This window comes from Mytilus edulis, chromosome 9 (assembly GCF_963676685.1).
Source record: "Mytilus edulis chromosome 9, xbMytEdul2.2, whole genome shotgun sequence".
Lineage (NCBI taxonomy): Eukaryota > Metazoa > Mollusca > Bivalvia > Mytilida > Mytilidae > Mytilus > Mytilus edulis.
This window is the reverse complement of record NC_092352.1, coordinates 62,336,496-62,354,738: the sequence shown is the minus strand read 5'-3', so window position 1 is coordinate 62,354,738 and position 18,243 is coordinate 62,336,496. Positions and strand designations below refer to the sequence as shown.

Below are 18,243 nucleotides of genomic sequence, written 5' to 3'. Positions count from 1 at the left end.
TGTTGTGATGTTATGCTATTGTTTCAGAAAAAGGGAGAAGGTTTGGATCCATTAAAACGTTTAATCCCACTGCAAATGTTTGCACCTGTCCTAAGTCAGAAATCTGATGTACAGTAATTGTCGTTGTTTATGTAATTTATACATGTTTCTCGTTTCTCGTTTTTTTTATTTTATATAGATTAGACCGTTGGTTTTCCTGTTTGAATGGTTTTACACTAGTAATTTTGGGGCCCTTTATAGCTTGTTGTTTGGTGTGAGCCAAGGCTCCGTGTTGAAGGCCGTACATTGACCTATAATGGTTTACTTTTTTTTAAATTGTTATTTGGATGGAGAGTTGTCTCATTGGCACTCACACCACATCTTCCTATATCTATATAAACATTGTCAAGGAGAAAGTTTACACCTTAAGTACACATGTTCATTATTTTGTGAACTAGTTTTATACCAAATCAAGGTTTTGACCACAAATTCATATTTCACTGAACATGAAAATATATTATTGCCAACAGAGCATCTCCTCTTATGGAAATATTCTGTTTTAGAAGGGAAGGATAATCACCAACTTGGCTAACATTATTGACATATCTAGATGTGTGAAAATCCTCTTTTTTTGAACTTGCACAAAACTAAGTATGAGGCAAATTGGAAAAGAGAGGTGAAAGATACTATAGAGTATAGAGATATTCATACTCTCTAGTGATAAGTTGAAAAAAATTACTATGCCATTGCAAAAACTGAAAAAAATTATTAAAGGACCGTACGCAAAACAAAACAAAGAAAACTAAGGCCGTGTTCACATTGACCTAAATTTGGTGTTGTGTTAGTGTAACTCACACGTAAACTAAACACAATTGCGTTCCCATTGATAAAACTCAATGTTTACATGTAGTTTAAATCATGTTTTACCTACACACAGTCGATAGTCAATGTAGGCCTTGTGTAGGTTAAGTGTACACAAAACTAGGCATTTAGGACATTAGTTTTATCGTGTATATATTTAAGGAGGAAACTATTTTTGAGTAAAATTGATATTTTTGATAATTATAAGTTGTCTAAATTTTTACAGATTTTTTTTGTTAAAAAAAATTAACGTACTTTATTAATCCCTAATCAAGACTCAAAGCAGCATCATTGCCGAACCCATAAGGCAGCAACCAATTGATTTTCGGGGGAGGGGGGGGGGGGGGGGGGGGGCTATTATAGTTGAGTATAAAACATAAAGGCAAGGGGGGTGGGGTGGTGAGCTATGGATTTTGTTTTGGAAACTAAAAAAGTTTCCAGTTTTTGGCCCTGAAAAAAAATTGTTTGTTTCACCCTCATCTGCCACTATATATAATGCTAAAATTGATTTCGACTTGTCACCAAAATTTGTCCTGAAAAAAATCAATAGCTCACGCCCCCCTCCCCCTCCACAAAAAATGAAGTAAATAATTGTTGCCTAATTCATTTGAAAAGGTCTTCCCGAATTGACTTGACGTACACAGAAATATTCGCCACTGGTCATTACTCAAAAAACGATTCACGAATAAATGCATGACTAAAACAAGTGTGAGGTAAATGATATGTTTGTCTAGTATCTCAGATCCATTAAATAACACGTAAAATAAATATAAAAAAAACGCTACCCTATTCCTTTACCAAATACTCCTTGGAGAAGAAATACCATTTGAAACGAACAGAAAAGATAAAAATGTAGTGATCCCTTATATCTCAATCCTTTTTTTTCGGCTGTAAGCACGCTGTTGCAGCTAACGTTTTCTAATGCGTTATCGAGACTTCTCTTGTATATTCAAACTACTGCAAATTATAAAAATGGCTTTCTTAAAGGAGCAACCACTTAACTTAAAAAAAGGGGGAGAGTTATTTTTTTTATCTGAGTCAGATTTTTTTTCGCGCGTACGTTTTTATTCCTTTTTTTTTCGATGCTGGTTATCAAATACTTTTTTTTCAATATTTAACACTATAATGTATGGAATCACTCTTGATTCAGAACATTTTTTTTTTATCATCTGTATGACCATTTTTTTTTTTTATCAAATTGGAGATCGGAATATTTCCATTCCCATCCTCCGCCCCCCTTTTGAAGTCAATTGGTTGTTCCCTTACCGCTAGAAAAAATTTCCAAAAATTTTGAATTCAGTTCTACGTAATGAACATTTAAATGACATATAGTTTACAAGTGGGAACAAATCTTATGTACAGGTAGCTAAACAAGGTGTATAGATGTGAACAAATGTAATGTTAAACCAGTGTACACTACACTAAACTAATTGTAAACATGTTTACTCTACACGGCGTTTGGTGTGAACACGGCCTAAGACTGAGCAACTTATACACCACTTTAGAAAAACCTTGGGAACTATTTTGAAGGTGTGCATTAGTCTATTCCATAGTGAATAGTTGAGTATGTACATTAAGGTGTTTTATCTATATTAATTTAGGTGTAGTAACACAGTCAAAGTTTGATTCAGTAGGGAATCGAAGGATGACAATCGTAGATTTATGTATACCACAGCAAAAACTGGATGACTATTGTACATTTTGTGAGGTAAGAAATAGTTGCTATGAAAGATTAGGGACGTATGGTTATTTAAAATATAATGCAAAACAAAACGGGGGGTGTTAAATGGCTTTTGCTACCACATTTTGGCTTACAAAGCATTCATTAAACACAATTGATGTTTCTGGAATATTCTCCATCTGACAGATTATGTTAGTAGTAGAGGACTCCCAACCTACAACACATTGAGATTATGTAAACTAAAACAAGACAGTCGAACCCAACTTATTTGCAAGTCCCATTCATTCTTTATTAGACGTTCATAATTAAGTTTATATTTTATATATTATCTTTAAAGCAACATGCAGTTGATGTCATGAAGTGCTTTCTGTATCTCTACAGACTATTAAATGATTTTAACTCTTTCCTCAATGGATTTTTATTTGCCTACTTGTTTGGCATAGGATTTTCATACGACCGCAAAAATTGAAATTTTTGGTCGTATATTGGTATCATGTTGGCGTCGTTGTCGGCGTCCGATTACTTTTAGTTTTCGCACTCAAACTTTAGTAAAAGTGAATGGATATCTATGAAATTTTAACACAAGGTTTATGACCACAAAAGGAAGGTTGGGATTGATTTTGGGAGTTTTGGTCCCCAGAAAAAGAAGTTTGGGATTGATTTTGGGAGTTTTGGTCCCAACATTTTAGGAATTAGGGGCCAAAAAGGGCCGAAATAACCATTTTCTTGGTTTTCGCACTATAACTTTAGTATAAGTAAATAGAAATCTATGAAATTTTGATACAAGGTTTATGACCACAAAAGGAAGGTTGGGATTGATTTTGGGAGTTTTGGTTTCAACAGTTTAGGAATTAGGGGCCAAAAAAGGGCCCAAATAAGCATAATTCTTGGTTTTCGCACACTAACTTTAGTATAAGTAAATAGAAATCAACCTCTGCGGTCGTATAAAGCTGCGCCCCTGCAGAGCATCTGGTTTAATGATATATTAAAAATATGCTTTAAAGTATTAAAGCATTGCGAAAAACAAATATTTCGTTAAATAAGTCAGATATTCTTACTAATATCCTTTTCATATTGGATACAAATTTTATTGGATGCAGACATTTCCTAGTCAAAGCTTTTCAACTGAGGTAGTGTACAGGCGTCAAAATATGGAAAGCTAAAGGGGTCATAATTTTAATTCGTAACTTGTCAATTCGAAAAAAACTTGTAAATTGTCAATTTGTCTATTGATGCTTTGTAACTTGTAACTTGTCGATTCGTGAAATGTCGATGTGTGAAATGTCAAAGTGTTAAATGTTGTCGTTATATTATGCTAACGATCATTATGACGACAACATTTAACACTTTGACATTTCACACATCGACATTTCAAGAATCGACAAGTTACAAGTTTAATACAAAGCATCAATAGACAAATTGACAATTTACCGATACAGAATTTTGAAATCACACAGTTACAAGTTACAAATTGACAATTTACGAATTAACAGTTTTGAAATTACAAATATACAAGTTACAAACTGACAATTTACGCTATACGAATTATGAAATTACACAACTACAAGTTACGAATTGACAAGTTACGAATTAAGAATTTTGACCCTGTTGGCTTTCCATATCAAAAGACATCAATATGAAGTAAAGGTGTCAAAAGGCGTCATTATGGAGGAAAGGGTTAAGTGCAATGAGACAAGTGTTGGCTTCTGAACAGTGTGCCCCGCCCCCTCTTTAGTCCAATGGTTAAGTCTATGGCTCCTAAGGTAGAAATTGTAAGTTCAAAACCTGCTGCACAAAATTTAAAAAGTTTATTTCTCTATATCAAATTAATTCAAGTTGACTTTATTTAAATTAAATTTCAAATAGCAGACCTGGCCTTGCAGTCATAAAACTTCGAACACGATTTTTGTACTCAGACTCCAGAATCAACCAATCAAAATGCTGGATTTCATGTTTCAAGCATGATTTTTGTGCTCCGAGCACTGAGCAAAGTTTTATGTCTTCAAGGCCTGATCAAATAAAAAATTGGTAATTTTTGTACCTAACTGCATTCCCTCCTTCCCTTTATACTGCAAAACACTGCACTTGTCCTTTGTCTATCAATTACTAGCAGTTTTTACAGATACTGGTAAACACAAATCTTTTAAAACATCCACCTTTTCAGAATATTACAGGCATTTATATTTGTGTATGTCATGTCAAAGAATGTGTTTTCCTCAGTTTTTGTGGTATATGTGATTTATCTGCAATCAATAGACCTCCATCTTAGTTAATTGCAGTCTCAAATATGCAATAATTTGGCTACAGAAAGTTGTTCATATCTGTTTTGATTTCAGAACTGTTTTTCTTTCTCCTTAAAAAATTAAATCATGTAACAATTGGAAAATAAATACCTATAAACAATTGGTTGAAGGTTTGAGACAATGCCAATTAAATGACACAAAGTTATACCTTTTATTAATTTTAATCAAATGTTCTACTCATTAAAACTTGGACATAGATTTAGATAAAAAGAAATGTCTTAAATCTTAGAAATGGAAAGATTAAATCAGTCAGGGGACTTACTTAAATCAGTGATTTTCTAAATCACTGATTCAAGTAACATTATGGCCATAAAGGTTTTAAGTAAGAATTGTCTTTCTTTAATAATCACCTATTTAAGTAGAACTAACTGATCACTAGAAGAAGTGATTTAATTTTATTGTAGCTTTAAATATAGAATACTAATGATCCAGGGACTAATTATGTTGCTAAACCTATCAGAACCAACATCTGTGTTGTCTAGGATGACCAGGTCATTTCAGGTGATGACCTTGTATTGAATCTAGGATAATGACATAAAAATCACTTGTTTAAGTATCATACCTCAATTTCCTTCCCAAAAATCACTTCTTTAAGTAACTATTTAAAAAAAACCCACTAATTTCAACACCCCCGAACAGTGAAATTTTTATCTTTATCGCCAACAGTAGAATTTTATTACATAATCTGAAAGATGAAACCTTGAACTTTACAGGAAAAATACACCCACTGCTGGGAAAAATTTGTTAAGAAAGTATGAGTTCATTATGTAAAGCCATTATTATAGCATTTTTCACCTAAAATAGAATTTTCAGGTAAATGATAACATCAAATGCATAAACTTTGATACTTAAAAGAAGCAAAAAGTTCATTTTTTTCAATTTTACTAATGAAAAGATATTATCTAAACCTATGGGTTTAAAATTTTGGTAAAACTACAAAATCACAATTTGTGACAAAACTTCAAATTTGTTACTCAAATAAGTGATTTTAAAATCACTGATTTCAATAAGTCCCCTGACTGTTAAATAGAGAATATGGTATGATTTGCAAGGGGACATCTTCCCAGCACTTTCCAAAGACATATGTAAGCAACTAGAGGTCGCTGATCAGTCTTCAATAATGAGCAAGACAATGTTATTAAGCCAGAATTAATTTTTTATTTGATTTCAAGAAATTAATGTCAATATCAGGGCTTTGTCTCTGTTAAATTTATTCATAACTTTATTATACCCAGGGTAATTTATTTTGTCTAGACACTTATTTAATGTTAGTTAAACACCTGATTTTGAACGTAATTGTCTCTTTAAAATATACCAATTAACTTCCTATCTTGCAGTGAATGAAAAGGTTAAAAGTTGATCACTTGCATCATAATGTAGAATATGTGTCTCAGAGGTACCATAAAATTGGAATAATAGACATATCAAAGCTAAACTCAGTGCTTTTATTTAATATATTCCTTTGTCTATCAAGGGAGATAATTAGCTGCATGTTGGCTAATTATTGTTAAATTTTGCATAAGTCTAAAATTATTATATAGTATTATTACGATAATAGTTTATTTTTACATATAATGATGTCTCAGTAGCAACGATTTTTAATGAAGTAATAATTTCTGACGATCTATGTGCTCTATATTAATAAAAGTATGACTTAAAAGGAAAAAGGAATTACAATAGATTTTGTCCTGAAATTTTAAAGAATTTATGTAAATGTTAGGCCCCATATGTATACTTCTCTGCTTTATACAATGTCGATTATATTCTCATTATTTCAATAGAGATTAATACATGGCCTTTTCCATATCAGCCTGAGTATCATCCCGAGACCCCCATATCAGCCCGAGACGGAGTTGAGGTGCTGATATGGGTCGAGGGATGATACCCAGGCTGATATGGAAAAGGCCATGTATTAATCGCTTTATCATATACTTCCGACAATAGTTTTATGTAAGGCAAATAAACTAATGCTATAACTAAAACAGTCAAACACTTTATAAAGAAAATTAAAATTATGAATCAAATATACTATAGTTGTCCAACAGCATCATTAACTCCTTATATATTTATGGTAACATATCCTATAGAGGCATTTTGAAACATTGAAAAGGAGTAGGTCCGGTAAGGGCTGATTTTGGCCCCAAATTTCAGTTTCATCTAACGAGATATTTAGGACACTTTTTAAACACTTAAGTGTCTATTTCAATTGATTCGATAAGTTTATGTTAAAGATTTTAACTGATTCAGTCATTAAAAACGCTCCAATTGAAGCTTAAATATGAAAAATCTATTAAATATGCCAAAAAACGTCACTTTTCAGATGGTTTTCGTCAAAAATGAAAGTAGCCGCATCCGTTTTCATCCTCAATCTTTATATATGTTATGTATTATCATCAAATACAACTTAAATTTCAATATTATGAATGAACACGAATGCGGCCAATTTCATTTAAGACGGAAACCGTCTAAAATTTAACTAAAATGCTATAATTGTGAAGATTTCAGTAATTTAGCATGACTTTATGATGCTAGTACACAATATATGTGCATTGTATTGTCAAAAACAGCACATATTTATGTAGCAGAAGCATTCTACTTTCCAAAAAATAACTAACAGATTACATTTTCACAATTTTGCAAAACTGCTTAATTTTGGGACCAAAAAGGGGTCTTACTGAACCTACTCCTTTGGAAGAGTTTTACGATCATTACTACTCCATGTTTGTTGTACTATAAAATGATTCATAATTGTCAATGGCATTTGTTAGCAAGTATTAAACTATCCCCACAAAAGTTCCCGTAAATTTTGACGTCGTCATAAAAAACATCTGACGTCACAATGGAAAAGTAAACAACCGATACCGGAAACACCGGAAGTAACTTGCACGAGAGGCACTGATATGGGTTTTTTGCACAAGAGGCACTTGATATGGGTTATCAGCCCCGGGTGGGAAGATATAGCTTGTGCACTTCCGCCCATTACACATATGCAAAAGCTATCATATTAATGCTAAGTATATGATAAATAAATGTATTGCTGTTAAATTCTATTACCTCTCTCATTTGAAAATAAAACATAAATCACACTTGATTAATATTTCAATACTTTAAGAGAAAAATCCTATTGTGACGGACGGCCTGGTTGAGGTTTACAGAATAGTGAATAAGGGGATAAATGTGCAGAACTTAAAACCTCAAGAGATAAAAAATAGAGATAAATAGGCAACAAAAAAGAATAGAGAATTATAGGGTTTTTAAATATAAATAATGGAGAATTAGGGACATAGAAGTTAAAGAATACTGGTAGAGAAAATTACTTAAAAAAATTGAAGACTAAAGAAATAAAGGACCTTTCTGGGTTTTTTTTTTAGTATTTACTTGCATAAGAGGTGCATAGCTTTTTCGGATAAATCTTCCTACAGTTTGAATGTTAGGATATTTTCACTTTTCTGTCTATTTGTACATATAATGAAGGTGCGTATGTGGTCAGGGTTTTGATTTTTATTAACATTTGCTCTTTTGGGAGATATATGAACTTTGTCATTTTTGGAGTATATACTTGCATAAGAGGCGCATAGCATTTCCAGATAACTCCTCCTACAGTGAACTATAAACATATGTGCTCTCATGCTCAACTTTGAGTATTTTAAAATAACACTTTGCATCTGCTGGGGCATCATTTAGGTCTCCCAGACACAATAATATCTCAAAGAAAGTCTCACATTGACTTTGTTATATACAGTAACTTCAGAGTGGAGTGCATCACTTTGTCTAGTTTTATAAGTGTATAACCCATATCTCCACCATTTGTTAAGAATGTTCTAATCAATGGGAATTGAAGCAATGATGGCACCATTTGTTAAGAATATTCTAATCAATGGGAATTGAAGCAATGATGGCACTATTTTCATTTTGCTGTGTAAACAATGAAATTTCCCTTCTCCTGTTACAAATTTCTTTGCCATTTCTTTTTTTAGATTGTAAAGCCTAGAAGAACAAAGCACTGTCGATTATGTGAGCAATGTTTTGAAGAGATGGATCATCATTGCCTGTTCCTGTTGAAATGTGTGGCTAAGAATAACCACGTCCTGTTCATCTGGTTCTTGATAATGTGTGTCCTATCAATGATCATTTACGAAATCCATATTTCAATATACATTTCCATGGTAACAATAGACATTACATGGGGTAGAATACTTTATATTCTATTTTATGATGACGCTTGGACATTCAGTCTGGCATTAGCTAATGCAGTTTCAATTTTATGGGGCGTGAATTTGATCCGATTCCAGTTGTCTGTTGTTTCAAAGGGACAGCTTACTGCCATTCAAGTCCATACTAAAAAGCAAAGTGCACTTACAACTGAGGAAAAGTTTTGGAACATCATTAATTTTATGAGATTTAGACCACCATATGCAAAAGATCCATATTTAGCAGCTCAAAACTTAATTCAAGTATAATATCTTCATAAAATATCTATTATTTGATTGTTTTTTTTTAAGTTTTCCAAATTGTAATCACTAATGGTCTTCTTGTCGACCAACATACTGTTTGCAAGACAATATGACCATTTTTGGCTGTTATTTGAACATACATTTTTATTTGTGACCGAGTTGTTAAAGTTTGAACATAAGGAGAAATGTGATATTACAATTTTAAGACAGTAACCTAACGGCAAAAATAACCAAAAATCGTCTAGAGGTTAATATAGTCTTCGCAAAAAGATAGCTGTCTGTACGAAAATATCATCTCAAACTTGTCCAGTCTAAAGAAATTGTGAATAGATTAAAGAATATCTGCCATCAACACCAAAATCTACAAATAACCAAAAGCATTATGATATTAAATAAGACAACCACTGTGATGTTCCTAACTATAGTATGAATATGATTGACAACTACTTTGAGATAACCTATTACCAGTACTGTGAATTCATTTATTTTCATGGGTTCCATTTTTTGTGGATTGAGGGAATACGTATTATCATGGATATTTTATTTCATGGTTTTGCCAAAATCTGTATACAAGCTTATGGAAAATTTGAACATTTGAATTCGTGGTTTACCTTTACCCATGAAATCCACAAAATTGGTATCTTAGAAATTATAATGAATCCACAATATAATTGAGTAAGAGTCTTCATTCAGTCTAGTTTGTAAAATCTACTGGTACAGACCATACAGTACACATAGTTGATTAAGTCAAAAATCTTTCTAAGTGCTCTTGTATATTCAATAGGTATTATATGACAAGGTCATAAATCTGAGTGTTATCACTCTAAATCTTCAACAAGCACCCTGTTTCACTGTGTTTCACTTAACACCTTGAAGGGTGATTTTTAATAGTGTGTACATTGTACTCTATGACATAGCATGTCTTGATGATTTTATCCCAGACAGCCTAACTTCCTACATAATTATTCATGACCCGCATGAATAGATAGAAATGTTTTACAGTATCCCAACCGTATTGGTGTTCATGCTGACCATAAGATTCCTTAAATGTTGTTTTATTTGAGTATATGCAAAATTCTGTGCTTTTATATGTTCACATTATACATTTAACCACAATCAAATTATTGTATTTAGATTCAACCACTGCATGGAGTGTGTACAATATTTCTCCTCGAAACACAGATAGTTTTTTTCTGCAAAACTTGTGTTTTACCATCTGAAATTGAATTTGGTTGTAGAGAAATATCAATTTTTATTCCCAGGCAGAAAAACTAAGTCCATTTATAAGTAAAATACGGAAAAAAATGGATTTTTTTTTTTTACAAAATTTACTTCTGGATACTATCTTATGATTATAAACAAGCTTCTGTCCAAGTTTGGAAGAAATCCAGGATAGTTTAAGAAAGTTATTAAAATTTTAAAAACTTTAACCACAGAGTGAATATTTGTTGATGCCACCGCCGACGACAGAATGTAGGATCGCTTAGTTTTGCTTTTTCGACTTAAGTCGAAGGCTCGACAAAAAGTACCAAAGGTATTAAAGTGAAATATGATGTCTCGTATACACCAAGAAAGGATCAAAAGGGAATTTTTTACACACAATATATACATGCTTTATGTGATATGAGTTGTGATATTTTATTTTATGCTTGTATTTTTGCAAAAATAATTGATTATGCAGATATATGTCCCTAAATGATGGTGTTTGTTTACCCCTCTTGTTATAAAAAAACCCATATTATAATGCAATAATTAAAATGAATATTGCATATCAATTAGAAAATAGTTTGGGAATTTATGCGAAGTTAAACAGAAACTGTATCAATAAATATGTAGCATTTATCATGTGTAAACATTTTCAATACTTTTATATATTTTCATTGACAGTTAACAGTATTTAGTTTGTAGTTTTTCTGTGTATTTATTTTATATTACAAAATCTATTTTTGCAATAAATGTGTGACAAACTGTTAAGTTGTATTTCTTCAATAGTGAATATGATTACCTGCCAATTACAACATATATCTTCAGGTTTGAGAACACAGTTATCTCCCTTGGATTTTATTGATATATGGATATACTGTGGATTCTATTTACTGTGAATTCAGAAACTATTGCATGCATTTATTATTGCGATTTTGTCATTTAGACAAAAATCCTGTTTTATTGTACAAAATTTCAAAATGTGAGTTTAAATTATTGTGATTTTAACCCTGTTGCATTTTTTGCATAGTAAAAGCATCACAATAATTTTCTGGGTGACTGTAGAATAGAAATTTGGTTAATGACCTGCAATAAAACCCTTGTTAAAATTGTGGTGTCTATTCTTCTGAGCTCAGCCACACTCAGTCAGAATGGGAATGTTTAATCTGATTTCATTTTCCAATTTAAGAACCCTGGCAACAACATTAAGATTGGTCCCTACAGGTGGACTATTGCAAGGCAAAATTTGTGTCCCTATTCAATAAACCTTCATTTCCCAGTTGCAGTCAAAATTTTCCAGACTTTCATCATGAACAGCCTCTATTACAGGACCCACCTATTGTATCCATTGTATTTATTGTTAGATTTGTTCTTGTTTGTAAACATGCATGAAATATTTGCCACTGGACACTAAGCATAGCTGAATCAATAATTTTACTTAGTGAAAACAAAATTTTATTGTGAAATCTTAAGCATATGATAAGCGTTTGAAATAATTTAGTTTACTGAAGGATTGGGAAACAAACAAGGTTTCTCTAATTTTTGTGCTATTTTCACATTTCCTGACCGGTGTGAGAAAAATATTTCTCCTCACTAGTGAAGAATCTGTTCTCGGCAAATGATTAGTCGAAATTTGATTATGACGTCTAAATGTTTTGTTTTCTTCTGAATTTTCCTATTGTGACGTCATGAAAAAAGGCGACCATGCCTGATGACGTCGCATATAAAGAACACAAGTTTCTGAAAATCTTTGAAAAAGAAGGATAAAAATCAATAGAGAAACAGATTCCTACACTATAACTCGTGTATTAAGATATTTCTCCACTCTCAACAGTTAAATTTTAGTTATTTAAAGAGCTCGGCAAGCCTCGCGCTTTAAATAATAAAATTTAACTGTCTCGCGTGGAGAAATATCGTAATACACTTGTTGCAGTGTTGGAATCTATATATCTCTTTTATAAATTCCTTTTCTTCATTGTACTTGTTGAGGTTTCTTATTTTTATGGATGACACTGGTAGGCATGAACCAGGATTTTATTGCCTAGCTCTTAAAAAAATATATCAAATATGAAGAAACTGTAATCTACAAAAGTTATTCTATGATCGAAACCATGAAATTACTCCTTATAAGAGTTTTACCCATAAAAGATAACTTTCAACTAACTTATGGGTCTGTGCAGACTACAACAGATAGATTTGGATGATCAGACATACAAGTTCTGCAAAACGGTTATTTTCATCATAACAGTTGAATGTCTCCTTACAGAAGCTATACTGTATTGCCCTCAAATGACAATTTTGACTAAATTAGAGCAAATCTAACAAGGGGTAAAGTTGTTAATCAGGTCAAGATATATCTGCCCTGAAATTTTTAGATTAATCGGACAATCAGATTAAGATCTATCTGCTAACAAATTTTCAGACAAATCCAACAACCTATTGTTGGGTTGCTGGCCCTGAATTGGTAATTTTAAAGAAATTTTGCATTTTTTGTCGAGCCTGCAACTTTTGTTGCAGAAAGCTCGACATAGGGATAGTGATCCGGCGGCGGTGTTAGCTCACTTCTTAAAAGCTTTATATTTTAGAAGGTGGAAGACCTGGATGCTTCATACTTTGTATATAGGTGCCTCATGTTATGAAGTTTCCGTCAGTCACATGTCCAATATCCTTGACCTCATTTTCATGGTTCAGTGACCACTTGAAAAAAAAGTTCAGATTTTTTGTAATGTTGAATTCTCTCTTATTATAAGTAATAGGATAACTATATTTGGTATGTGCGTACCTTGCAGATAGTCAGACAGTTTTCACTTGACCTCAACCTCATTTCATGGCTCAGTGAACAAGGTTAAGTTTTGGTGGTCAAGTCCATATCTCAGATACTATAAGCAATAGGGCTAGTATATTCGGTGTATGGAAGGACTGTAAGTTGTACATGTTCAACTGGCAGGTGTCATCTGACCTTGACCTCATTTTCATGGTTCAGTGGTTATAGTTAAGTTTTTATACGACCGCAAAAATTTTAATTTTTTGGTCGTATATTGCTATCACGTTGGCGTCGTCGTCGGCGTTGTCGGCGTCGTCGTCGTCGTCCGAATACTTTTAGTTTTCGCACTCTAACTTTAGTAAAAGTGAATAGAAATCAATGAAATTTTAACACAAGGTTTATGACAACAAAATGAAGGTTGGGATTGATTTTGGGAGTTTTGGTCCCAACATTTTAGGAATTAGGGGCCAAAAAGGGCCCAAATAAGCATTTTCTTGGTTTTCGCACTATAACTTTAGTTTAAGTGAATAGAAATCTATGAAATTTTGACACAAGGTTTATGACCACAAAAGGACAGTTGGGATTGATTTTGGGAGGTTTGGTTCCAACAGTTTAGGAATTAAGGGCCAAAAAAGGGCCCAAATAAGCATTATTCTTGGTTTTCGCACAATAACTTTAGTATAAGTAAATAGAAATCAATGAAATTTAAACACAAGGTTTATGACCACAAAAGGAAGGTTGGGTTTGATTTTGGGAGTTTTGGTCCCAACAGTTTAGGAATAAGGGGCCCAAAGGGTCCAAAATTGATCTTTGTGTGATTTCATCAAAAATTGAATAATTGGGGTTCTTTGATATGCCGAATCTAACTATGTATGTAGATTCTTAATTTTTGGTCCCGTTTTCAAATTGGTCTACTTTAAGGTCCAAAGGGTCCAAAATTAAACTTAGTTTGATTTTAACAAAAATTGAATCCTTGGGGTTCTTTGATATGCTGAATTTAAAAATGTACTTAGATTTTTAATTATTGGCCTAGTTTTCAAGTTGGTCCAAATGGGGGTCCAAAATTAAACTTTGTTTGATTTCATCAAAAATTGAATAAATGGGCTCTTTGATATGCCAAATCTAACTGTGTATGTAGATTCTTAATTTTTGGTCCAGTTTTCAAATTGGTCTACATTAAGGTCCAAAGGGTCCAAAATTAAACTAAGTTTGATTTTAACAAAAATTAAATTCTTGGGCTTATTTGATATGCTGAATCTAAACATGTACTTAGTTTTTGGATTATGGGCCCAGTTTTCAAGTTGGTCCAAATCGAGGTCCAAAATTAAACTTTTGTTTGATTTCAACAAAAATTCAATATATGGGGTTCTTCAATATGCTGAATTCAACCATGCATTTAGATTTTTAATATTTAGGACTGGTTATCAAATTGGTTCACATTGAGGTCTAAAGGGTCCAAAATTGAACTTTATTTTCATCGGCAAAAATTGAATTCTTTGGGTTCTTTGATATGATGAATCTAACCATGTATTTCGATTTTTGATATTGGAATACCACAAAGGGATGGTAAGAATTGTCTTTGGGAGTTATGGCTCAAACTGTTGAGGAATAAGGGGGGAAAAGGGTTTCCAGGTTAATGGACAATTAATTAAGTACCAAACATAATATAAAAGCAGTGTAAGGTTGGTAATTGAAACTCATTTTAATATCTCACCTAAACTGCTCTTAAAATATGTATATTGGAAATTTGCCAAAAACTTTATTATTAATAAATTCCATTGGAAATTTGCCAAAAACTTTAGGTTAATGAACTTCATTGAAAATTTGCCAATATAAAATGTTGCATTGGAGTTATCTTTCTTTGTCCAGAATAGTAGATGAATTAATTTAAATCATGATTGTATGACATTGTATATTTTATGATGTATTTAAATGAGTAGTTATTGTTGAAAACTCCATAAGAAATTTGAATTGAGATCATTTTTGGAATAAGGGAAAGGGGGAGGTGAAAAAAATTGGTGGGGTTCAATTTGAAAAAGAAAATTTCTTCAAATATCAAAGGATTAATATTCAACAGCATACTGATTGCTCAAAAGCAAAAAAAAAACATTTTAAGTTCATTAGACCACATTCATTCTGTGTCAGAAACCTATGCTGTGTCGACTATTTAATCACAATCCAATTTCAGAGCTGTATCCAGTTTGAATGTTGTGTCCATACTAGCCCCAACCGTTCAGGGTTCGACCTTTGCGGTCGTATAAAGCTGCGCCCTGCGAAGCATCTGGTTCTATTTAGTATATGATAAAGTTCATTTATAGAAAAATATAGTGAAATCTTATATTAAAAAAAAAATGATTTATGCCTGTGAACCCCCTTAACTTCGAAATAAAGAAACAGCAAAAATGATCACTAATACAAGATTAATAAAAATGCTGATATGACAGAAACCATTAGATGACTTCTTAAGGTTATTGCCCTTAAATGACCACTTTAGCTACAGTATTTTTTTGAGTTTTGGTCTTTTATTTATAGAACTCTATTGGATTTTAAAAGTAGAAGCGTGTGATCACAAAAGTGATCAATATAAGTTACATTTTATGTGCCATTTAGTCTCCTAGTATCCTCCTGTTTTAAAACTGCACCTTCCCAGTTTACAACTAACTCCTCTAGGTTTTCAATTTGTATTTATTGAAATGAAGAAACTAAATTGTGTACTTTGGTTTCTGTCATTAGAATAAGAAAAATCTCGGAGGTATACGTCTTGGCAGTGCAAAATTCACTCCAAATTATGACCGAATTTTTAGAAGCAAGCCAAGTATTATTGATTGGCTATGTACGACTTCAGCACAAAAGATTTTTATGGTAGTTATTTTTAATCAGACAACAAGGTCGTGTTAGTGCTGGGATTTTTACAACCAGGCATCAAAATAATAACAATAACAACTTGTTTACGGAAGCATTAGTTAGTATTATTAGATTTACGATTCTTTCTGCAACACACCTCAAAATAATCCAAATATATGGTGCTGCTTCAATTGTGTCAATATTATAAACTGTGTTTTAGTTGTGTGATAAACAATTATGTTCTGCTTAACCGATGGAACTTTTTTTTATATATTAAATAAATTAAATAATCTTTATTACAAAATTACACCCATGAGGGTCAAGCAATACAATCAAACAATAATTTTATACTATACAATGCAATACAGTGAAATGCAATGTAATACAATGAAATACAAAATAATACAATACAATATATAGAATAATTCCTTTCTTTTTCGCTGATCTATCTTCTAAGGCATATGTGCAGTGTACTTTGTGGTTCCTGTTTTGCAAGTCTTTGAGCGTAATGGCATTATTCTCTGGTGGTAACATTAAGGCTTCTTCCATTCTTCTTGCTAGGATGTCTGTGCAAGTGTCCTGGTGTCCGCGGAATCAATGTATTACGGCCTTTTAAATCTTGAATATATTCCTTAAAAAAACACTATATTTTTTTGTGATATAATTTGTTTAAATAGAACTAGTTAAACATTATTCAAATATCACCTGAATTTAATCAATAAATATCGACTCGATAAGTTCTTATCTGCACATGCAGCTACTGTACTCCTCCACAATAAAAAAGATTTTTTTATCCTCATTGTTTTAACACTTTAAATAACCAAGTTTATAAAGTTATGTGATTGACACCTTGTAATTAGTCATCCACAACTCATAACTGCAGCAAGATGGCAGATAATAAGCATGAGAGAAGCAGGTATGTCGCTGTGAGAATTGCACGTATTGCTGGTCATCACCATTCCACTATAAGTCGTTTTGAGAATAAAAACCAGGCAACAAACCACGTTAAAGACCTTCCGAGATCGAGAAGACCCCCTATAAGATGTGCTAGGGAAAATCAAGCATAATGAAGGTTGGTTAGAAGGCAACCCATTGCAAACAATACAATCCTAAAAAGAGAGTGATGACCATACATGAGCCTTTAAACAAGAAATGTTCGAGATCTGCTCATCGCTACTGGTTATCGTGCGATAAGGCCATTTCGGGGACCTTTGTATACGAACAGACACACAGTTGCCCGTATCCAATATAGTGCAGAGGTCGCCAAAGTTGGAAATTAGCATCGCTGAGAAAGATCCATTGTTCCAATGGAATTCGGTTTATCTTCCTTGGCCCGATCGTAGCCCGAATTTGAACCATATCGAGCATATATGGGACACTATTGGGCGTAAAGTGCACGAAAGGACACCCCAGTTCAAACACGTCATGAAATAAACAATACCCTTCTTCAGGAATGGTTGATGCTACCTTAGCAATAAATCAGTCGACTTATGGCAGGAATACGAAGACGTTAAGATGCGGTTATCCGTTTGAATGGAGGCTGCGCACAAAGTACTAATTCTTTGGCGTATAACGATCAACCATGATGTGAACAATCATATAAAGATTAATTTTGAAATGTCTGACCTTGTTAATTTCGACTACAGTAAAAGTTGTAGAATGCATTTTTTTGTACAAAAAACACTTCTTTTTGTTATAAAACATTTTTTTTCATATATTTTTTGTTCGTTTTAATGTCAATGTTATCATTAACTACGTTTCAATATTATTTTACAAATATTTTATCATATTCCATCCAAAATAAGAGGCTGATTTTTCAAGTTTTAAAAAATCAAGGTGTTGCAATACTTTTTTCCATGTGTATATAATAGGTAACCGTAATACGAGTAGTGTTATTGACATACTCAATACACTTAGGTAGTCACCACTTTCAGGTCATAGACGGCACACTAGAATTATCATGATGTTGAAGATCTCACAGTATCTAGTCGGGATTAAATCAGACCCCATCCTTTTATCTACAGATCAAAGAACCGTCAACCTAATTTTAGACATGCACACACCATATATACATTTAAAGATACATACTGGCACTCATTAGGGCCCCGCCTTTAGGCGGGTCGCCCTATAGTGATCAGTCTGTCCGTCCGTCGT

At 32.6% G+C, this 18,243-nt stretch overlaps 1 protein-coding gene across 1 annotated transcript in view; it reads left to right on the top strand.

Moving 5' to 3' along the window:
• LOC139488762 (uncharacterized) overlaps nucleotides 1–11,248 on the top strand; it is a 31,608-nt gene extending 20,360 nt beyond the window's left edge. Inside the window, exons 8-9 of the mRNA XM_071274647.1 lie at nucleotides 2,442–2,548; nucleotides 8,802–11,248. Of these exons, the coding sequence (XP_071130748.1) occupies nucleotides 2,442–2,548; nucleotides 8,802–9,284 (590 nt within the window). The 3' untranslated portion in view covers nucleotides 9,285–11,248. The remainder of the gene's footprint in view (nucleotides 1–2,441; nucleotides 2,549–8,801) is intronic.
• The last annotated feature ends 6,995 nt before the right edge of the window (nucleotides 11,249–18,243 follow it).